Source organism: Molothrus ater, chromosome 16 (assembly GCF_012460135.2).
Source record: "Molothrus ater isolate BHLD 08-10-18 breed brown headed cowbird chromosome 16, BPBGC_Mater_1.1, whole genome shotgun sequence".
In the NCBI taxonomy this organism is placed as follows: Eukaryota; Metazoa; Chordata; class Aves; order Passeriformes; family Icteridae; genus Molothrus; species Molothrus ater.
The window spans coordinates 993119-1015511 of record NC_050493.2 but is presented as its reverse complement, the minus strand read 5'-3'; the positions used below and the strand labels follow the sequence as shown (position 1 = coordinate 1015511).

The 22393-nt window shown below is 58.9% G+C and overlaps 1 protein-coding gene across 1 annotated transcript in view; it reads left to right on the top strand.

Annotated features, from left to right (window-relative positions):
* GRID2IP (Grid2 interacting protein) overlaps positions 1-19771 on the top strand; it is a 29187-nt gene extending 9416 nt beyond the window's left edge. The window contains exons 7-21 of the mRNA XM_054516531.1: positions 615-769; positions 2167-2265; positions 4253-4347; positions 4926-5043; positions 6133-6443; positions 7080-7493; positions 8385-8472; positions 9377-9454; positions 10470-10666; positions 11853-12008; positions 13035-13121; positions 13528-13657; positions 15961-16079; positions 16483-16647; positions 17089-19771. Of these exons, the coding sequence (XP_054372506.1) occupies positions 615-769; positions 2167-2265; positions 4253-4347; positions 4926-5043; positions 6133-6443; positions 7080-7493; positions 8385-8472; positions 9377-9454; positions 10470-10666; positions 11853-12008; positions 13035-13121; positions 13528-13657; positions 15961-16079; positions 16483-16647; positions 17089-17160 (2284 nt within the window). The 3' untranslated portion in view covers positions 17161-19771. The remainder of the gene's footprint in view (positions 1-614; positions 770-2166; positions 2266-4252; positions 4348-4925; positions 5044-6132; positions 6444-7079; positions 7494-8384; positions 8473-9376; positions 9455-10469; positions 10667-11852; positions 12009-13034; positions 13122-13527; positions 13658-15960; positions 16080-16482; positions 16648-17088) is intronic.
* The last annotated feature ends 2622 nt before the right edge of the window (positions 19772-22393 follow it).

The following is a 22393-nucleotide window of genomic DNA, read 5'->3' as shown; positions in this document are numbered from 1 at the left end:
CCAGTGCCAGGAGAATTTCATCCTGCTGCAGGCTGTTCTATCCTCATGGGATAGGGTGCTCAGCTGTTCCCAACAGCCCTTTTCCCCAGTCTAAACACCTAAATCAGATGGAGCCTTTGGCTCTACACACCTAAATCAGATGGAGCCTTTGGCCCTAGGAGCTGCCAGCCCAGCCACCCTCCTGTTTTTCAGGAACACTGACACTGTCACTGCCTTCTCCCCCTGGTTTTCAGGACCATTGACACCCTCACTGCCCAGCCCTCTCCTGTTTGTCAGGAACACTGACACTGTCACTTCCTTCTCCCCCTGGTTTTCAGGAACATTGACACCCTCACTGCCCTGCTCTCTCCTGTTTTACAGGGACATTGACACCCTCACTGCCCTGCTCTCTCCTGTTTGTCAGGAACACTGACACCCTCACTGCCCAGCCCTCTCCTGTTTTGCAGGACCATTGACGCTGTCACTTCCTTCTCCCCCTGTTTTACAGGGACACTGACACTGTCACTGCCTTCTCCCCCTGGTTTTCAGGAACATTGACACCCTCACTGCCCTGCTCTCTCCTGTTTTACAGGAACACTGACACCCTCACTGCCCAGCCCTCTCCTGTTTTGCAGGACCATTGACACTCTCATTGTGGATGTGTACCCGGTGCTGGACACCCCAGCCAAGCAAGTCCTCTGGCAGTTTATCTACCAGCTGCTGAGCTACGAGGAGCAGGAGCACTGCCAGCAAAAGCTTGACAGGTTTCTGGGGTGCAAGGCCTTGGCAGGTGAGAGGCAGGTCCCAGGATGGACACGCCGTGTCCTGACAGGTGCTGGGAGCTCAGTCCCTTGTGCTGGCGCAGTTTTGGAATGGAACTGCATGGAGAGGAGAGACAGGGGGTGACTGACTCTGGGGGCTTGTGGAAGCTGCTCAGGTGAGGTGAGGAAGTCCAGAACAGCCGGTGGAAGGGCAGCATTCAGATCACAGAGGTGAAATAAGGGTGACACGGCGTCCCTTGGGATGCCACAGAAACGTCCCTGCTTGGAAGAGGTGGTGCTGCTCTCCCAAGAAGACACAGAGGCAGTTGATGATCCCCCTTGTCCCTGGTGCCCCTCACCATCACCCTCACCCGGTTCTGTGGCAGCACAAAGCCACCAGAGGACTGGGGAGAGCAGGTTTGAAGTGAAATGTCCTAATCTGTGCATTTGCACTCTTAATTGCTTCCAGTTTTGCTATTCTCAGCTGCTCGCACAGATGTGTTAATTTTAGACTCAGCAAAGGTAAAATAAGTGTTGTTTTGGAGGAACACAGTGACTTTGGCAGGAAACAGAACAGCTCCAAGTCCTGGTGCAAATCCTCCCTGTTGTGCATGGGATCCTGTGCTCTGTGCACCCTGGATTTGCTCTCAGGCACCTCTGCTCTGTGTGGGCTGTGGATTCCCAGGAATTCATGCCCTGTGATTAGTGTGCAGTTCACAGCTGCATTCCAGCAATGCAGAGCAGCAATCCCCAGCCAGGGGAGGAGGGAGGCACAGGAGCAGATCTCCCTGTCCCAGGCTGCTGTTCCCAGCCCCAGGCTGGTCCCTGGCTCCTCTCAGTGTCTCAGGTGAACGGGGCAGTCTCTGGGCATGAGCAGTGTTGGTTGTTCTGGTCTGTTCTGTGTCTGTGCCTGGCAGCACCATGGCCAGAGATCTCTGGGTTTGGGCTGGTCCTTCCCCCGGGCCCCAAACTGGGAGATCTCCCATGTCCCAGTGCTGGGTCCCTCAGGGATGGGTGCTCCATCCTGGGAGCCTCCCTGAGCTGCACATGGACAGTGCATGGGCCATGTGCTCCCTCCAGGCACCACTGCAGGCCTGGCCCCTCTTCCTCCTCCTCCCTTGGGGGCAGGAAGGGTTTACTGGGAGCAGCCCAGCTCAGGGCTGCAGTTCCACGTGGGCCATGCTCTGGTGGATGCCAATCCTGCTGGAAAAAGGCACTGGATGTCCCATCCCTGAGCACCCATCCCTGCCCTGTGCTGGCAGGAGCACCTGGAACCTGCTCAGCTCCAGGGATGGAGGCAGCAGCTCCCTGGGAACGGCAGCTGCTGTGAGTGCCCTGGGGGGCTCCGGGGGTACCCCTGCAGGGTGAGGAGGAGCAGTGGGAGCTGTGGCTCTGCCTGTGCCTCACAGAGGTGTTTCCTGTGCAGCCGAGGCAGAGGCTGAGGATCGGTACCGCAGCTCCATCCGAGGAGCCTCCCTGTGCCGGGGCAGCCTCAGGAGCCCCCGCCCCGAGGAGGGGGCAGCAGGTGGGTGAGTGGGGCTGGATCCCCTGCTCTGAGGAGGGATAGGGTGGGTGAGTGGGGATGGATCCCCTGCCCTAAGGAGGGATAAGGTGGGTGAGTGGGGATGGATCCCCTGCTCTGAGGAGGGATAGGGTGGGTGAGTGGGGATGGATCCCCTGCCCTAAGGAGGGATAAGGTGGGTGAGTGGGGCTGGATGCCCTGCTCTGAGGGGGGATAGGGTGGGTGAGTGGGGCTGGATCCCCTGCTCTGAGGGGGGATAGGGTGGGTGAGTGGGGCTGGATGCCCTGCCCTGAGGAGGGATAGGGTGGGTGAGTGGGGATGGATCCCCTGCTCTGATGAGGGGGGATAGGGTGGGTGATTAGGGATGGATCCCCTGCCCTGGGGAGGGATAGGGTGGGTGAGTGGGGATGGATCCCCTGCCCTAAGGAGGGATAGGGTGGGTGAGTGGGGATGGATCCCCTGCTCTGATGAGGGGGGATAGGGTGGGTGAGTGGGGATGGATCCCCTGCTCTGAGGAGGGATAGGGTGGGTGAGTGGGGATGGATCCCCTGCTCTGATGAGGGGGGATAGGGTGGGTGAGTGGGGATGGATTCCCTGCCCTGGGGAGGCATAGGGTGGGTGAGTGGGGATGGATTCCCTGCTCTGGGGAGGGATAAGGTGGGTGAGTGGGGATGGATCCCCTGCCCTAAGGAGGGATAGGGTGGGTGAGTGGGGATGGATCCCCTGCCCTGAGGGGGGATAGGGTGGGTGAGTGGGGATGGATCCCCTGCCCTGAGGGGGGATAGGGTGGGTGAGTGGGGCTGGATCCCCTGCTCTGGGGAGGCATAGGGTGGGTGAGTGGGGATGGATCCCCTGCCCTAAGGAGGGGGCAGCAGGTGGGTGACTGGGGCTGGGACATGGGGCTGTCCCTGCTGTGTCCTGCTCTGCCCCAGGACAAATTCCTGACCTATTCCTAAGCATGAACAATGGGAAAAGATGGAGGCAAAGGTGGAGGGAGGTCAGAGGGCCAGCAGTGAGGTATTGGTTGGAAATCTATGTTTTGAGAAACAGAATCACAGAATTATAGAATGACAGAATCATTTGGGTTGGAAAAGCCCTCCAAGATCATCAAATCCAACCTGTGACTGATCCCCACCTTGTCACCCAGCCCAGAGCACTCAGTGCCACATCCAGGGGTGCCTTGGACACCTCCAGGGACAGCAATTCCATAATGAAAGAACCAATCCGATAAAGGGACCACTTGATCATAAGGCTGAATGTTATTTCCAACCCCTTCCATTACTCAGATGTGAACTGCTCCTGCTGGTCTGGGCCCTCCCCCCTTTCTGGGGGTAAAATTTCTGGCTTCCCTCTGAACATTCTGAGAGTCCATCCAGTTAACAGGGAAAACCACACTTGTGACATCCATGTGAGGAAGGAGACCATGGTTCAGGGCCACTTTGAGACTCCTGACAAGCCCCATTGGTGGCCCCAGGCCTGCCTCCCTTCAGGGCACACAGACCTGCCTGTTCCATCTCTCCTGGCTGGTGCCAAAGGGCCCTGGAGCTGTGCTCCTGAGCACGACCTCCCCCTGACCTCCCTGAGGGCCTCCTGGCCATGTGGTGTCCCTCAGCTGTCAGGGGGCTCTGAGACACATCCCAGGGGAAGAAGATCCTCTGCCCTGGCTCCAAGGAGCTCTTCTGGAGGGGATTAGAGCCTGGAGAGCAGCCAACAGCTGTGTGTGCTGCAGGGCAGCTGTGTCTGGGCAGATGTTGGCCAGCTGTGGGGAGCAGCCCTGTCCTCAGCTGCCCCGAGGGAGGAGCAGAGCAGTGTGGAGCTGTCTGCTGCCCCCAAAGCCGCCCTGCACTGCTCCCTCGGGACCCCCAGGGCCGGGAGCTGGGGCAGGGAGGTCACTCTGGGTCCCAGCAGGACACGGGGGCCCCGTGTGGGTCAGGGCTGTGGGGCTGGGGCACAGGCAGAGCAGTGACTGGTTTGTCTCTCCCTCCTGCAGGCAGTGACACCGTGGAGGTCCCCGTTCGCCTGATCCCTGGAGAGAGACAGGCTGGAGATGGCACATCCCTGCCGGAGACACCCAACCCCAAAATGGTGCGGTTGATGGGGCAGGGGACACCTCTGTGGGCTCTGCCCACCTGTGGGGTGGTGTGTGCACAGGAAGGCAGCCTGGTTCCTTTGCTGTGAGCACAGGGCCGCAGGAAAAAGGAATGGGGTGTGTGTGGGTGAATACCTGCAGGGGCTGGGGGCGCCCCTCCTCAGAGCCCCTCTCTGAGGTCACCTCCCTGGGCAATCAGTCACCTTTAACGAGGCTGATGTCTGCCAGTGTCTCCCTGCAGCCTCATCAGTGGGAGGCTCTTGGGGGGGCTCAGACAGGGCTGGGGTGAAGCCCCCCCTTTATGGAGTAAGAGATGGGTACTGGTGGGCCAGACACTCCCAGAAAGATTTGGGTTGGAAGAACCTCAGAGCCCACCCAGAGCCACCCCTGCCATGGCAGGGACACCTCCCACTGTCCCAGGTGCTCCCAGCCCTGTCCAGCCTGGCCTGGGCCCTGCCAGGGATCCATGGCAGCCACAAGTCTGGGCAGCCGGGTCTGTGGGGACTGTCCTGTCCCCAGGTCTCTGGGGCTCCTCAGGCCCTGGCCATGGCAGCAGCTCCGTGTCCTCCCCCAGATGTCAGCTGTGTATGCAGAGCTGGAGAACCGCCTGATCGGGGGCTTTGCCGGCAAGGTGGGCAACGCTGCCCTGCACAGGACGTCCCCCCCGGGCCCCGAGCTGCCACACGCTGCAGGTACCTCTGGGCACCTCGGGGGACAGCGGGTGGTGCTGGCCAGGCGGGTGGGGCACGAGGCAGTGTCCCCTTGGTGCCATTTCACAAGGCAGCAGTGATGGTTCCTCGGGTGAGGGAACCCGCAGGGCTGGCTCTGCAGTGCGGGACTTTCAGGCGCTCCGAGTGGGACGAGATGAGAATTTGGCTCGAAGTTTCAGAAGGCTGGTTTATTATTTTATGATGTATATTATATTAAAACTATGCTAAAAGAATAGAAAAAAGGATTTAATCAGAAAGCTAGCGAGGAAAAGAATAGGAATGGAATCATAACAAAAGTTTGTGTTCGACTGAGAGTCTGAGCCAGCTGGGCTGTGATTGGCCATTAATTGAAAACAACCACATGAGACCAATCCCAGATGCACCTATTGCATTCCACAGCAGCAGATAACCATTGTTTGCATTTCGTTCCTGAGGCTTCTCAGCTTCTCAGGAGAAAAACTCCTAATGAAAGGATTTTCTATAGAACATGTCAGTGACACTGCAGAGCACACTCCACTCTGGCACAATAGTAGTAGCCGGAATCTTCCTACTCATCCAAACTCACCCCCTGTTCAGCAACAACCAAACTGCCCTAACCCTATGCCTATGCCTGGGGGCCCTATCCACAGTATTTGCAGCCACATGCGCTCTTACCCAAAATGACATTAAAAAAAAATCATTTCCTTCTCCACTTCAAGCCAACTAGGACTAGTAATAGTTACAATCAGACTAAACCTCCCCGAACTAGCCTTCCTTCACATCTCAACCCACGCATTCTTCAAAGCCATGCTCTTCCTATGCTCAGGCTCCATCATTCACAGCCTAAATGGTGAACAAGATATCCAAAAAATAGGAGGACTCCAAAAAATACTACCCACAACCACTGCATGCCTCACCCTCAGCAATGTGGCTCTAATAGAACAGCTCTGGCTGCCGGAGGGCAGCGCTGTGGGGATAGTTCATCCCACGGGATCACAGCCTGGCAAGCTCCCCTCTTTCCTCTCCTTGGGCCTCCCGTGCCTGGGCTTGCAGGACACGCACCCACGCAGCTCCCCGGGCTCTGTCCCGCAGGTGGCCGCAAGCCGGGGCTGGCGTGGCCGAGCGAGCTGGCGAGCCAGCCCTGCTACTACCGGCTGCACAGCAGCGTGGCCTCGCCCTGCAGCACCGAGTCCAACCCCTACGTGAGCCTGGACAGCAGCCCGGCCCCGTCGCCCAAGCGCCGGCCGTGCTCGCCGCTGTCGCGACGGAAGAAGCTGTTCACGTTCTCGAGGCCCCCGCGCAGCCGCGACACCGACCGCTTCCTGGACGCCCTCAGCGAGCAGCTGGGACACCGCGTCACCATCGTGGATGAGTTCCTCACCCCTGAGAACGACTACGAGGAGGTGAGCGCGCCACGGGCTCCCCAGAGCAGCAGCCGCGGTGTCCTGGGCGCGGAGATGCCCGTGTGAGGGCTCAGGGGACACGTCCTGGGCTCTGCAGGTGGCAGGAGGGGCAGGACACAGCGGGGTGGTGGGGAGGGAGGGAGGGAGGGAGGGAGGGATGGATGGATGGATGGATGGATGGATGGATGGATGGATGGATGGATGGATGGATGGATGATGGATGGATGATGGATGGATGAGGAGGATGGAGGATGTGGGTGGAGGACAAAGAGGATGGAGGATGAGGAGGATGGAAGATGTGGATGGAGGTGGGTGAAGGATGAGGAGGATGGAGGATGTGGATGGAGGATGAGGAGGATGGTGGGTGAAGGATGAGGAGGATGGAGGATGGTGGGTGGAAGACAAGGAGGATGAAGGATGTGGATGGAGTACGAGGAGCATGGAGGATGAGGAGGATATAGGATGAGGAGGATGGTGGGTGGAGGATGAGGATGATGGAGGATGTGGATGGAGGACAAGGAGGATGGAAGATGTGGATGGAGGATGAGGAGGATGGTGGGTGGAGGATGAGGAGGATGGAGAAGGGTGGGTGGAGGACAAGGTGCCACCTTCAGCCCCTGCTCTGTGCGCCCCCAGATGAGTTTCCAGGATGACCAGGGCAGCTACGTCACCAACGATGTCAGCAGCAGCGAGTACATCAGCAGCAGCGACGAGGGCAGCTCCCTGACCTACTCCACGCTCTCGGACCACATCCCCCCCCCTCCGCTCAGCCCCCCGCCCCCGCCGCCCCCCCTGCAGTTCCACGAGCCCCAGAGCGGCCCCGCCAAGGCCGAGGCCCCCAAGGGCAGCGCGGCCGCCGGGCCCAAGTCCCTGGGGAGCCACCTGCACCCCGCGCCCCCGCCGCCCCCGCCGCCGCCGCCGCCGCCCGTGCCCTGCGCCCCCGCCCTGCACCGCGGGCTGCTGCACCGCCGCAGCGACTCCAACCACATGAGCGTCAAGAGGCTGCGCTGGGAGCAGGTGGAGAACTCGGAGGGCACCATCTGGGGACAGGTATGGCACTGAAAGGGGAGGCACGGGGGTCCTAGCCGTGCCCCGCGGAGCAGTGACCTGTGCTGAGGCTCTGCAGGGCTCCCGTGCATCCTTCAGCTGTTTGGAAAAAACCTGCTGGGCTGGGAGAGGCCCTGGGAAGGCCCTGAGCTGCTGATTTTGTCTGCAGCATCCTGGGGAGCGCTCCCCTGCCCTCAGGGGCTGCTTCCAGATGTGTCCTGCAGCTGTGGGGGGGTTTCAGTGGGAAAGGATGAGGATGGATGGAGCAGTGATGGGAGAGCCCAGACAGGGCAGGACAGTGGAGGGGACGGCAGAGGTGAGGGGTGACTCAGGACAGGACAATCCTTTGGCATGGTGGCCGTGAAGTGGTGCAGAACTCTGCGGTGGATCCCGTCCCTTGCCAGGGTGTAGCTCCCAGCCTCTGGTCCCACCCGGTGATCAGGACATGCCATATTCCCTGTGCAGCCAGAGGGGAGCTGTGGGATCACCTTCCAGTCCCACAGGCACTGAGAGCCTGCAGGTCCCTGTCCCCAGCACTCCAGGGAGGAATATCCTTCTTCACAGTGATTTTTCTGCGTGCAGAAAAATCCCCGAAGCTCCTGGAATTCCCATTTTATCCTTCAGTGAGGGGATCAGGTGCAAGGAGCAATGAAGACAGAGGTGCTCTGTAGGATTTCAGCTGTGCCAGGAGCTGAGTGAATCTGCAGGGCAGTGGCTGAGCCTCCATCACAGGAGGTGCCACCAGCCTGCCCTGGGGACAGGAGCTGAGTGCCGGGACAGGGACAGGGAAGGTGCCAGCACAGGTGGCACTGAGGGGCTGTCCCTGTGCCAGCACAGGTGGCACTGAGGGGCTGTCCCTGTGCCAGCACAGCTCCTGACTCCTCCTCCCCACAGCTCGGGGAAGACTCTGATTACGACAAGCTCAGTGATATGGTCAAATACCTCGACCTGGAGCTGCACTTTGGCACTCAGAAGCCCACGAGTAAGTACTGAGCCCCAGAACAGGTCCTGGGACCAGCAGAGACTGGTGCCAGCTGGGAGGGACTGGGAGGGACTGGGAGGAGCTGGGGCTCAATGGGCAGCGAGGCAATGCCTGCCTGTGACATCACCCGTGCCATGAATTTGCTCATCCTCAGGATTTCGTGGCTGGGGGCACAGTGGATCATTAAGGTGGACATGGTTTCGTTATCTCCCTTAATTATCCCTGCTGCCACGATCTATTTCCTCTCCACATTTCATTGGGCACTGAAACCCAGCCTGAGGCTTTCACCAATTGCAGCTCCAGTGCTTGAGAGCTCTGGAAATGCTGAAAAAGCCATGAAAACATTCCTGTGTCCAGAGAAATCACCAGCAGCAGCACTTCACTCTTTCTGCAGATAATCAGCGGGTGTCCCCCAGGAGCTGTGGTGATGGCTCTGGAGCTCTGTGCTGTGCAGCTCCCATCACTCACAGCCCACGGGATCCCCACCCAGAGGAGGCTTTGGGTGCCACAGGCCCAGGCTGGGGTGTGGAGTGTGGGGATCCCGTGGGAGGCATTCCAGTGGAGCCAGTGGGATGTCTGAGCTGTCCTGCAAGGGCCAGGCTGCCCAGCTGGGATGCAATGGGGCTCATCTCAGGGGATGCTGTTTGTAGGGTGTTTCCGAGCAGCCTGGGATTTTCTGTGTGTTTCACCTCTCCTTTTACCTTTTTCAGCTCCAGCTGAGCCCTCCATTGGGGAGATCTTTGAATTGCAGAATTCAAGGATTCCTGGAGCCATTGCTGTGTGCAAAGCATCCGTCCTCCTCTCTCTCATTCATGGTTTCACTGTTTGCAGGACAGTTTTCTTCCCACTGGAGCCGCCTGAGCCTGTCCTTACCCACGATTAAATCTTTCAGTTTCTCTTCCAGAGCCAACTCTCATGCCTGAAAACTTTAAAAAGAAAGACGTGGTTGAAATTTTGTCCCACAAAAAGGCCTACAACACATGTAAGTGAAGGTACCCCCAAAAGGGGCCCACAGGTGGGATGTAGAGAGCTGGAAAGGTAAAGGGAAGGACCATGAGCTCAATCCCATGGGCACGGCTCAGCTGGGATGGACTGGGGCTCTTCCTGCAGCCCAGAGCTGCCCCAGACTGTGCTCAGCCTGGGCAAGGGAAGGAGGGAACTTTCTGGGCAAGGAGGGAACTTTCTGGGGAAGGATGGAGATGGGATGTGCCTGGTGGTCCTGGGGACCCCTACAGGGAAGCAGTGGAGGGGCAGTGCTGCCTCTCCAGGATGTGTCTCAGGGTGGGAGGGCTCGGTGGGACCCTGCCAGGGCTCCCTCCTGGCTCTGGGGGCTGTGGGAGCAGGGCTGGTCCCAGGGCTGGTCCCAGGGCTGTGGGTGCACGCTGTGTCCTGGGGGGCTGCGGGACCAGAGCCACCCCTGGGTCCCCACGCAGCCCCTGCAGAGTCCCAGGGAGGGGACAGAGCCCTCCCTGAGCCAGGGCTGTGCCTGCCTGGGCACCTGCACGGCTCTCACTCCCGGGGGAGGTTGGTGTCCCACTCCTGCCCCTGTCCCTCCTGGGCAGTGTGTCCCTCTGTCCCTGCTGGGCTGTGTGTCCCTGTCCTGTCCCCCTGTCCCTGCTGGGCAGTGTGTCCCTGTCCTGTCCCCCTGTCCCTCCTGGGCAGTGTGTCCCTCTGTCCCTGCTGGGCAGTGTGTCCCTCTGTCCCTGCTGGGCAGTGTGTCCCTGCTGGGCAGTGTGTCCCTCTGTCCCTGCTGGGCAGTGTGTCCCTCTGTCCCTGCTGGGCAGTGTGTCCCTGCTGGGCAGTGTGTCCCTGTCCTGTCCCCCTGTCCCTGCTGGGCAGTGTGTCCCTGTCCTGTCCCCTGTCCCTGCTGGGCAGTGTGTCTCTCTGTCCTGCCGGGCTGTGTGTCCCTATTCCTGCCTGGCACTGTGTCCCCAGCCCTGCCACACCCCGGTGTCCCCTCCTGCCCCCCAGTGACGGTGCCGTGCCTCCCCCCGCAGCCATCCTGATCGCCCACCTGAAGCTGTCGCACGTGGAGCTGCGGCAGATCCTGATGACGATGGAGACGGATCGCCTGGAGCCGTCCCACATCAAGCAGCTGCTGCTCTACGCCCCGGACGGGGAGGAGGTGCAGCGCTTCCAGAGCTACAAGGAGAGCCCCGGCAAGCTCAGCGAGCCTGACCAGTTCGTGCTGCAGGTACCAGGCTCTGGGTGAAGCTGTGTGTGCCTGTCCCTGCCAGCAGCACAGTGACACTGGGTGTGTGTGCCTGTGTGTGCCTGTGTGTGCCTGTGTGTGCCTGTGTGTGCCAGCAGCACACTGACACTGGCTGTGTGTGCCTGTGTGTGCCTGTGTGTGCCTGTCCCTGCCAGCAGCACACTGACACTGACACTGGGTGTGTGTGTGTGCCTGTGTGTGCCTGTGTGTGCCTGTGTGTGCCTGTGTGTGTGCCTGTGTGTGCCAGCAGCACACTGACACTGCCTGTGTGCCTGTGTGTGCCTGTGTGTGCCTGTCCCTGCCAGCAGCACACTGACACTGACACTGGGTGTGTGTGTGTGTGTGCCTGTGTGTGCCAGCAGCACACTGACACTGGCTGTGTGTGTGCCTGTGTGTGCCAGCAGCACACTGACACTGACACTGGCTGTGTGTGCCTGTGTGTGCCAGCAGCACACTGACACTGGGTGAATCTGTGTGTGCCTGTCCCTGCCAGCAGCACACTGACACTGGCTGTGTGTGTGCCTGTGTGTGCCAGCAGCACACTGACACTGACACTGGCTGTGTGTGCCTGTGTGTGCCAGCAGCACACTGACACTGGGTGAATCTGTGTGTGCCTGTCCCTGCCAGCAGCACACTGACACTGACACTGGGTGTGTGTGTGTGTGTGCCTGTGTGTGCCAGCAGCACACTGACACTGGCTGTGTGTGTGCCTGTGTGTGCCAGCAGCACACTGACACTGACACTGGCTGTGTGTGCCTGTGTGTGCCTGTGTGTGCCAGCAGCACACTGACACTGCCTGTGTGTGCCTGTGTGTGCCTGTGTGTGCCTGTCCCTGCCAGGAGGACACTGACACTGGGGCTCAGTTGATGCCTGAGGTGTCTGGCAGCTCCCAGGGGCTGGTTCAGAGCTGCAGAGCCACCACCCTGGTTGCTCCCTGGTGACAGTGACTTTGCCCAGCTCTGAATTATTTTTCATTGACAAAGTCACCTGTGGGTGTTGGTGTGGAAGTGCCCATCCCGTGGCAGCACTGTGTGCTGCCCAGCCACTCCCAGTGCCACCTGTAGGTCCTGTTCTATGCCCAGGGCAGCAGAGGTCCTGTGCAGGGGGGCTGTGGCACAGCAGATGGTGGCACTGCACTGCAGAAGGTGGCCCTGCCCTCTTTGCCCAGATGCTGTCGGTGCCTGAGTACAAGATCCGCCTGCGCAGTCTGCACTTCAAGACCACGCTGCAGGAGAAGACCGAGGAGATCAAAGCCAGCTACGAGTGCATCTGCAAGGCCTCCCTGGAGCTGAAGAGCAGCAAGAAGCTGGCAAAGATCCTGGAGGTCAGAGCGGTCCCTTCTCCCTGTGCCAGCCACCACTGGTCCCTGTGCCCCCCACACTGCCCTGCCCCCTGAGGAGGCGTTTTTGGGGTCCTGGGATGGACTGTGCCTGGCAGAGAGAGAACAAATTCCACTGCAGGTCCTCCATGACCCTCCTCAGATGAGCTGTCCCAAATTGCCGTTAATTCATTTGGGTTTACTTTAAAAAACAAACAAACAAACAAACAAAAAACCAGGTGGGACAAATGAGGTCACTGCGTGCTCAGAGGTATTTGCAGATGGGTGATGAAACTCCTCAGTAGCTCCTGGCCAGTGAGCCCCCACCAGCTCCTTAAATCCATGGGGACAGTGTTGGTCTGCACATTAATGGGGGGGGAACAGAAATTCAGAGTCGTGGGAGATGGGAGGACAGTGTTGGTCTGTACATCAATGGGTGAGGATCAGAAATTCAGAGTGATGGGAGATGGGAGGACAGTGTTGGTCTGTACATCAATGGGTGAGGATCAGAAATTCAGAGTCCTGGGAGATGGGAGGACAGTGTTGGTCTGCACATTAATGGGTGAGGAACAGAAATTCAGAGTGATGGGAGATGGGAGGACAGTGTTGGTTTGCACATTAATGGGGGGGGGAACAGAAATTCAGAGTGATGGGAGATGGGAGGACAGTGTTGGTTTGCACATTAATGGGGGGGGGAACAGAAATTCAGAGTCCTGGGAGATGGGAGGACAGTGTTGGTCTGCACATTAATGGGTGAGGAACAGAAATTCAGAGTCCTGGGAGACGGGAGGACAGTGTTGGTCTGTACATCAATGGGTGAGGATCAGAAATTCAGAGTCCTGGGAGATGGGAGGACAGTGTTGGTCTGTACATCAATGGGTGAGGATCAGAAATTCAGAGTGATGGGAGATGGGAGGACAGTGTTGGTCTGCACATTAATGGGTGAGGAACAGAAATTCAGAGTCCTGGGAGACGGGAGGACCCAGGGGCAGGAGGTGAGCAGCCCCTCATGCCCTGCTCTCCTCTTTGCAGTTCGTGCTGGCCATGGGGAACTACCTGAACAACGGGCAGCCCAAGACCAGCAAAACAACAGGCTTTAAAATCAACTTCCTCACCGAGGTGAGGAGAGCAGCTCGCTCCTGGGGCCGGGAGCTCCTTGTGCCACAAAGCTGCTGCCACAGGGACCCTGGGTGCCAGGGAGGGTGCAGGGGCTGGATTGACCCACAGGGGGGACTTCAGAGAGGCTCTGCCGAGAGTCTGGTGGGAATCCTGCTCACCTCGGGCTGGCCAGGGCCCCGGTGTGGGTGGGAGAGTGCGCACCCCACAGGGGCTGCAGTGGGACAGGGGACAGCCCTGCCCTGCAGGAGGGGCATCTCCACAGCCCTAATCTGTGAGCACTGAAGGCGTGTGAACATTAAATGTGCAGTTTAAGCCTTAACCCCGGGCACGTGGAGCAGCCCACCCCAGTGTGTGTGAGCCCTGCTCCCTCTGCAGGGGGATCCTCACTTGTTCTGCTCTGCTGCAGCTGAACACGACCAAGACTGTGGATGGGAAATCCACCTTCCTGCACATCCTTGCCAAATCCCTCAGCCAACACTTCCCAGAGCTCCTGGGCTTTGCCAAGGACCTTCCCACGGTGCCACTCGCTGCCAAAGGTAAAGGACAGGGGAGCTGCAGGCCCCGGGTGTCCCCGGGTGTCCCTGCACTGCCTCTGGGCTGGGTGTGAGCCTGGGCTCAGCCAGGAGCCCCTGCACAGCCTGGCAGGGGCAGGATGGGAGCCTGAGCAAGTGAGGAAAGGTCCTGAGCAGGAGGAGGAGAGCCTTGGGAAGGGCCAGCTCAGTGACAGTGAGGTGGCACCCGTCTGTCACCCCACACTGCTGCCCCTGGGCAAGGCTCTGCCCCAGGGAACAGGGACAGGAGCAGAGGGAACGGCCTCAGGGTGGGATTTCAGGGAAAATTCCTTCCTGGAAATGCTGCCCAGCCCTGGCACAGCTGCCCGGGGCAGGGCTGGAGTCCCCAACCCTGAGGGGATTTAACAGCCCTGTGCATGTGGCACTTGGGGACAGTGCTTGGGTTAGTGGTGGCTTTGGCAGAGCTGGGGAAACAGTTGGACTGGGTGACCCTGGAGAGCTTCCCCAACCTAAATGATTCCACAATCTGTGATTTTAAATGATGCATTGAATCCCTACCAAGCACGAGCTGCATTCCCCTTGCCCACCTTGCCCTGCTGTTTGTGAGCAATTCCCTTGGGAATTAGTGCTACAGTGGACAAATAAAGGAGCAAACTCCAGCCTGGAGCTGTAAATTTCCACTGGAGGAAGGTCTGTATCTGGAGCTTTCCCAGCTGCAATTTGTATCTGGCCTAACTCTTAAATAACCCTTCCATCACTGGGGGCTCCCAGCTGCCCAGACTCCTGGCACTGTGTCCCCCCTGTCCTGATGTCCCGTGTCCCTCCTGGGTGTCCATCCCCATGGGCCCTGTGTGCTCCCTGTCCTTGCCGTGTTTGGGCTCTCCTGGCTGCTCTGGGTGTGAGCACCAAGAGCTCCTGGAGACCTGCTGGTCCCAGCAGGACTGTCTGTCTGTCCACCCTGCCTGGACAGCAGGACACGGGCGCAGAGCAGTGGGGACAGACAGACTGACTGTCACCGTAGGACACGAAAGAACGCGAGCACACACCGCTGTTCTCAAGGTGAAGAAAAGGGAATGTTTAATTTCTGACTCCAACATTTAAAAATTTCCTAAAGTGCCAGTGGGTTGGAGGGTGACAGTGCCACCACCTCTCCAATGACACTGCACACACCAACAGTCTGTGACCGTGTGCACAGGGGTCTGAGGATGAGGGAAGAGAGGAGGATCTGACTCCATGGTTCAGAAGGCTGATTTATTATTTTATTATATATATTATATTAAAACTGTACTAAAAGAATAGAAGAAAGGATTTCATCAGAAGGCCAGCTAAGAATAGAATAGAATAGAATAGAATAGAATAGAATAGAATAGAATAGAATAGAATAGAATAGAATAGAATAGAATGGAATAGTAACAAAGGTTTGTGGCTCAGCTCTCTGTCCGAGCCAGCTGGGCTGTGATTGGCCATTAATTACAAACATGGGCCAATCCCAGATGCACCTGTTGCATCCCACAGCAGCAGATAACCATTGGTTACATTTTGTTCCTGAGGCCTCTCAGCTTCTCAGGAGGAACAATCCTAAGGAAAGGATTTTTCATAAAAGATGTCTGCGACACTCCTGCTCCATAAAATAATGCAAAACAATGAGTTATTTACACAAAGCGTGTGAGAAAGGTTTGTGACAATAATGTAAACATCAGAAGGCTTAGAAAAACTTAAAAAAGCAGGGAGACAACTTTCCCCTGGCCCATGCTCCTCACCTTGCTGTGCTGTGGGAGCAGAGCCAGCCCCGCGTGTCCCAGCCCTGCATGTCCCAGCCCGAGTGTCCCAGCCCGAGTGTCCCAGCCCTGCATGTCCCAGCCCGTGTGTCCCAGCCCGAGTGTCCCACCCCGAGTGTCCCACACCGAGTGTCCCACCCCGAGTGTCCCAGCCCTGCATGTCCCACCCCGCGTGTCCCAGCCCCGCGTGTCCCATCCCGAGCGTCCCAGCCCCGCGTGTCCCAGCCCGTGTGTCCCAGCCCGAGTGTCCCAGCCCTGCATGTCCCACCCCGCGTGTCCCAGCCCGTGTGTCCCAGCCCGAGTGTCCCACCCCGAGTGTCCCACCCCGAGTGTCCCAGCCCTGCATGTCCCAGCCCGAGTGTCCCATCCCGTGTGTCCCACCCCGAGTGTCCCACCCCGAGTGTCCCAGCCCTGCATGTCCCACCCCGCGTGTCCCACCCCGTGTGTCCCACCCCGCGTGTCCCATCCCGAGTGTCCCACCCCGAGTGTCCCACCCCGAGTGTCCCACCCCGAGTGTCCCAGCCCTGCTGACCCCGCCGTCCCCTGCAGTGAACCAGAGGACCCTGACAGCTGACCTGAAGGACCTGCACAGCACGGTGAGTGACATCCAGAAGGCGTGTCACAGCATGCCCGCCACCGCCGAGGACAGGTTTGCCATTGTCATGACCGTATCCTTCTGCGAGAGGGGAGCCCAGCTCTGAGCGCCCCCAGGGAGCCCTGGCACTGCCGGGAGCTGCCCCTGCTCTCAGCCAGCCTGGGCAGCAGGTTTGGGGTGCCCCTGTGCGGCACAGCCCCAGGAATGGGCTGGGACATCTGTCCTTGGGAGCTGTGCTGACAGGAACAGCAGCACCTCCACGTGTGCCCTGCTGCCGGCTGGGCTGGGACCCAGCCCTCTGATAAGAGATTGGACCCAGCTATCTGATAAGAGATTGATTAGGGGGGCTGGGACCCAGCTACCTGATAAGAGATTGATAAGGGTTGGGACCCGGCCATCTGATAAGAGATTGGTAAGGGCTGGGACCCCTGCCAGAGCCGTGGAGCAGCTCTTTGTCCTTAAGCCAAGCCCTGCAGTCCTTCCTGGAGAGCGCCCAGCCTGCCATGCGCTCCCTGGACGACCTGCAGCACAAGGCCATGGAGGAGTTCAGCAAGGTGCTGTCCTTCTTCGGGGAGGACTCAAAAATGACAACTTCCGAAGCCTTCTTTGGCATTTTTGCAGAATTCATGAGCAAGTTTGAGGTGAGTTGAACCTCGCCAAGGCAGCAGGTATCTCCTGTGGGGTGTCACTGGGCTGTGTCATTGTGTGTGACTGGGATGGGGTTTTGTGAGCAGCTGCACCTGAGTGAGAGGCAACTTCTCTGATGCTGATAAGGTGCAGTTTTCCTGACACACAAATCAGGGCCAGGGTGGGACACTGAGGGAGGCCCCAAGCCCCAGGGATGTGGTTGTTCATGGAGTCCTGGAATGGTTTGGGTTGGAAGGGACCTTAAAGATCAGCCCATATTCCACCCCTGCCATGGCAGGGACACCTCCCACTGTCCCAGGCTGCTCCAAGCCCTGTCCAGCCTGGCCTGGGGCACTGCCAGGGGTCCAGGGGCAGCCACAGCTGCTCTGGGCACCCTGTGCCAGTACCCTGACCCTCCTCCTGCCCCCCTGAGCACTGCCCTTTGTGTCCCACAGCGGGCTCTCAGTGACGTGCAGGTGGGCGAGAGCCAGCGCAGCCCCAGGATGAGCTCTCCCCTCGCCTGGTGACAGCCTGCAGCCACCTGAGGTGCAACAGTTCCTTGCCAACAAAGTGCAATTTGCTCCTGTCCAGCCTGGTTGTAAATACGCTGCTGCCTCCTGCTCCCAGCCAGCAGGGTCACGGACAGAGGGGTCGGGGCAGGCGGGCACTGAGACGGCACCGCAGGTGACAGAGGGTGACACAAAGACAAACCCTGCACTGGTCCTCACAGAGCTTCCTCAGCACCCTCCACCTCCAGGGGATCCCTGAGCCCGGGCTTTTGTGTCCATCTGGTAAAACCCTGCTGCCCCACGTTCCCCAGACACCTGTGACTGGCCCCAGCAGCCACTGCAGACCCTCCCCACACCCCATGGGCACTGCCCGAGCCCGGGGGCTCTGCCCAGGCAGCTTGGGCTGGGGGAGAGCCACGGAGCCCCTGGGCAGCCAGGGCAGCTCAGCAGGGAAGGGAGCAGGGGCATGAGCAGGAGGGAGGGCGCCTCCAGCTCCTCTGGGCCCCTGAGGATGCTGCTGAGTCCTGTCCAGTCCCTCTCCAAGCCCTTCTGCCCTGGGGCAGAGCACAGCGGCTGGAGCTGCACCTGCCCAGGGGGGAACAGAGGAGCAGAGAGCACTGGAGGTGGCCCAGAAGGTTCAGTTCTCCTCCCCTGGCAGCCAGTGGCAGTGGAAAGCAGCAGGAACCCTGCAGGACCCTTCTGGCACATCCCCGCGGTCCCGAGGACGGATCCGGTCTGATCCTTCCAGCTCACGGGTCCTTCCTGGCCCTCAGCTCCGCACAAAGCTGTGCCAGAGGCTGACAGGCCTTGAAACCCTCCCAAGAGAGCAACACCATCAGCACGAGGTTATTGGAGCTCGCCAGCAGACAGCCCTGAGCATTTCCGTGCCTCCTTGGAAAGCACAGAATCCCCGAGAGCCTGAACACGAGCAGGAGTCCCCTGCAGCCCCAGGTGCTGCTCTGGGGCACAGCAGGGGCAGTGGGGAGCAGGGCATCCCCCCGGAGGGGTTCAAAAGCTGATACAACAGCTGTCAGTCTGTCTGTGCATGTGGCACCTGGGGACAGCGCTTGGGTCAGGGGTGCCTTTGGCAGAGCAGGGGAAGCAGCTGGGCTGGATGACCTTGGAGGGCTTTCCCAACCTGAATGATTCACGGTCCTGGGAGCCCCTTTACTGTAGGACCAGTTTTCATGGGGGATATCCCAGGGAACTCCAGAAGTGTCCACAGCCACCTCCAGATGTGCACACCCATCTCTTGATGTGCACACCCATCTCTTGATGTGCACACCCACCCTCCAGTGTGCACAGCCACCTCCAGATGTGCACATCCCTCTCTCACCGTGCACACCCACCTTCCAGATGTGCACAGCCCCTCTCCCCGTGCCCGTCCCTCTGTCCCCATGGCCCGGCTGTCTCTCAGCTGCCCGGAGCCCCCTGGATCCCCCCGTTGTGCCCCTGGCAGGGAGGGACAGCGCTCCACAGCCGCTGCATGCGCCTGTGGGGGCTCTCGAGCTCTCCGTGCTTTGTGAGCATCCCCTCCGTGCAAGCCCCACCCGGGTCCCTCCGTGCAAAACCCACCCGTGGGAGTCCCTCTGGTCCCCTCCGTGTCCCTCCAGTCCCACCCGTGTCCCTCTGTCCCCCCCCGTGTCCCTCTGTCCCCCTGTGTCCCTCCATCCCCCCCGTGTCCCTCTGTCCCCGCGTGTCCCTCTGTCCCCCCGTGTCCCTCCAGTCCCACCCGTGTCCCTCTAGCCCTCCCGCGTCCCTCCTGTCCCTCCCGTGTCCCTCCATCTCCCCGTGTCCCTCTGTCCCCCCGTGTCCCTCCATCTCCCCGTGTCCCTCCGTCCCCCCGTGTCCCTCCAGTCCCTCCCGTGTCCCTCTGTCCCCCCATGTTCCTCTGACCCCCGTGTCCCACTGTCCCCCCGTGTCCCTCTGTCCCCCCGTGTCCCTCCGTCTCCCCGTGTCCCTCCGTCTCCCCGTGTCCCTCTGTCCCCCGTGTCCCTCTGTCCCCCGCAGCCAGCGCCGTGTAGGTCCCGCCTTCCCCCGAGGCCAGAGCAAGGGCTCTGTGTCCCGCAGCCGCCGCCGCCGCTCAAGGACACAATCACCGACCGGTGCATTATTTCATTATTTACGGGAGACCTTACGACCCTCGGATCTCCGGGTTTTGGTATTTTTTTAAACCCTGCTGTAGAAAGTGAGGTATATTTTCACAAGTGTTCTCCGTTTATACAGCTTTAAGTGCCAGGTAGTTGTGGGTAGCCTTGTGTTCCCAGAGGTCCAGGACAGGGCCATGCTCCCTCTGCTCCTCTCTCCCTTTTGGATGTTGCACACTGCATTCCGTTGATTTTTTTCCCTTTTTTTAAAAAAAAAAAAACCATGTCCAATATTTAAACCACCAGAGGTTCTTTTGAAACTGTCCTGAGAGAAGATGCTGTACATAGATTTTGCTACATGTTGTAACTTTCTGAAATAGTTAGAACTCCGATCCCTTTGGTATTTTTATGTGAATATTTTCAAAGAGCCAGAACTTCTGGTGATATGATTTGATAAGAGGACGATGTATATTCACAGTTCAGTCTCTACCCAATGCCTATGTGCTATCCCTAAAATAAAGCTACTGCCTTCTGCCTCCTGACTGCACAGCCCTCTGTCTTCTGTCCAGAAGTGCTGCTGGTGATGGTGTCAGGGATTCTGCACCTTCTGCACTCGCTAATCCTGGCTCTGACACCCGCAGGCTCTCACCGGGCTGGGCTGGGGCTGGTGGGGAGAAGAACCTTCCTGCCCCACAGCATCCAGGCTGGAGGGATCCAAATGAGCGGCAAATTCTTAAAATAGTACGGATTTTTAACTGCAGCCTTCAGAAGAAAACATTTAGTGAACTGTATGAGCCAGTGAATTGTTTCCCTCTGAAAAAGAATTCTTGGCTGAGGCTGAGTTCACGTCCCGGGGCGGTTTATCTGCCGTGACCCTCGGAGCAGACAGACAGGAGCAGCTCCCTATCAGGTGCTGCGCTTCAGCCGGGGCACAGCAGCCCTGGCAGCTCCCCGGGGCTGGAGCAGCTCCGTGCAGAGCCACCCCCAGAGTCCCTGGCTGGGCACGTCACCTCCTGCCCTGGAGGCACCGACACCCCGGGAGCCGGAGATGCGCTCCAGGGAGCGGGGAGGGCGGGCCCGGTGACCTCCGAGGGCTCCGTGCAACCTGAGCCACCCTGAAATTCCACTTGAACTGCTCCGACTCCTCCTGCCCCCGGGGACCGGCCCAGCGCGGCTGCCACAGCTGCAGTGCCGGGCTGGGCCCATAAAGCAGCAGGAATGGTGTCCCAGAGCCCCATTCCTTTCTGAACCCATAAAGCAGCAGGAACGGTGTCCCAGAGCCCCATTCCTGAGCCCATAAAGCAGCAGGAATGGTGTCCCAGAGCCCCATTCCTGAGCCCATAAAGCAGCAGGAACGGTGTCCCAGAGCCCCATTCCTGAGCCCATAAAGGAGCAGGAACGGTGTCCCAGAGCCCCATTCCTGAGCCCATAAAGCAGCAGGAACGGTGTCCCAGAGCCCCATTCCTGAACCCATAAAGCAGCAGGAACGGTGTCCCAGAGCCCCATTCCTGAGCCCATAAAGGAGCAGGAACGGTGTCCCAGAGCCCCATTCCTGAACCCATAAAGCAGCAGGAATGGTGTCCCAGAGCCCCATTCCTGAGCCCATAAAGGAGCAGGAACGGTGTCCCAGAGCCCCATTCCTTTCTGAGCCCATAAAGCAGCAGGAACGGTGTCCCAGAGCCCCATTCCTTTCTGAACCCATACAGGAGCAGGAATGGTGTCCCAGAGCCCCATTCCTGAACCCATAAAGGAGCAGGAACGGTGTCCCAGAGCCCCATTCCTTTCTGAACCCATAAAGCAGCAGGAATGGTGTCCCAGAGCCCCATTCCTGAGTCCATAAAGCAGCAGGAACGGTGTCCCAGAGCCCCATTCCTTTCTGAACCCATAAAGGAGCAGGAATGGTGTCCCAGAGCCCCATTCCTGAACCCATAAAGGAGCAGGAATGGTGTCCCAGAGCCCCATTCCTGAACCTGTAAACCAACAGGAATGCTGTCCTGGAGCCCCATAAAACCATCAGGAATGGTGTCCCAGAGCCCCCATTCCCCATGTCCCAGGCTGAGCACATAAAGCAGCAGGAATAATGCCCAGAGCCCCATCCCTGAGTCCATAAAGCAGCAGGAATGGTGTCCCAGAGCCCCATAAACCAACAGGAATGGTGTCCCAGAGCTCCATCCCCGTGTCCCACACAGCACCCACACCATTCCCTGCACACCCCCCTCTCCTGGACTCTGGTAACTTTTCTGCAGCTGTGAGGTCATTCCTGCCCAGATCCAGCACCTCTGAGCCTCACTCAGGGTTCCGGGGTCAGCCCTGGCCTTGGGAAGGAAACACCAGCTCGGGCAGGAGCACAGCCCTGGCTGCTCCTGCTCCACGGGTGCCACTTCCATCCTCTGACAAACACCGGGAAATGGTGTCCCTGGAAATCCCAGCTTCCACTCCAAACCTCAGGGGATTTGGGGATTTTGTTCTTTTGTGCAAGAAGCAGAGGGGAGAAAGAGCTCAGAGAGGAAATGAGCAGCTTGGGCACAGCCAGGGTGGATCACAGCTGGGCACATTGGTACCAGGCAAAGTGGAACCACCTGGGAACCTCCCTATAAGTACCTTGATTGTGGCTTGAAGGGCCATGATCTGTAATTCCTCTCCAGGTGCCATGAAAGATGCCAAAGGACAAAGAAGGAGCTCAGCTTCAGGCTGGGAGGGTGGTAAGTCAGGGGGAAAAAGGTGGCACAGACTGGGAGGCAGCACAGGACACCTGGTGCTGCATTTGCGGCCCTTGAGGATCCACCTTCAGGAAAAATTGGGGTTTCCACATCATAGCAGATCAAATGAATGCCTCTCCAATTGCAAGATTCAAAGAGCTACAGTTGTGTTCATCAGAACTGTGACTGGGAAACAATGAGATAAAACACAGACATGGAATTTAATGGAATCACCAAGTTTGCACTGGAAGGGACTTTGAAGATCATCCACCCCTAACCCCTACCATGGGCAGGGACACCTTCCCCTGTCCCAGGCTGCTCCAAGCCCTGTCTGTCCAACCTGGCCTTGGACATTCCCAGGGACGGAGCAGCCACAATTTCTCCTGTGCCAGGGCCTCTCCACCCTCACAGGGAAGAATTTATTCCCAATATCCCAGCTAACCCTGCCCCTAGCAGGTTCAAGTG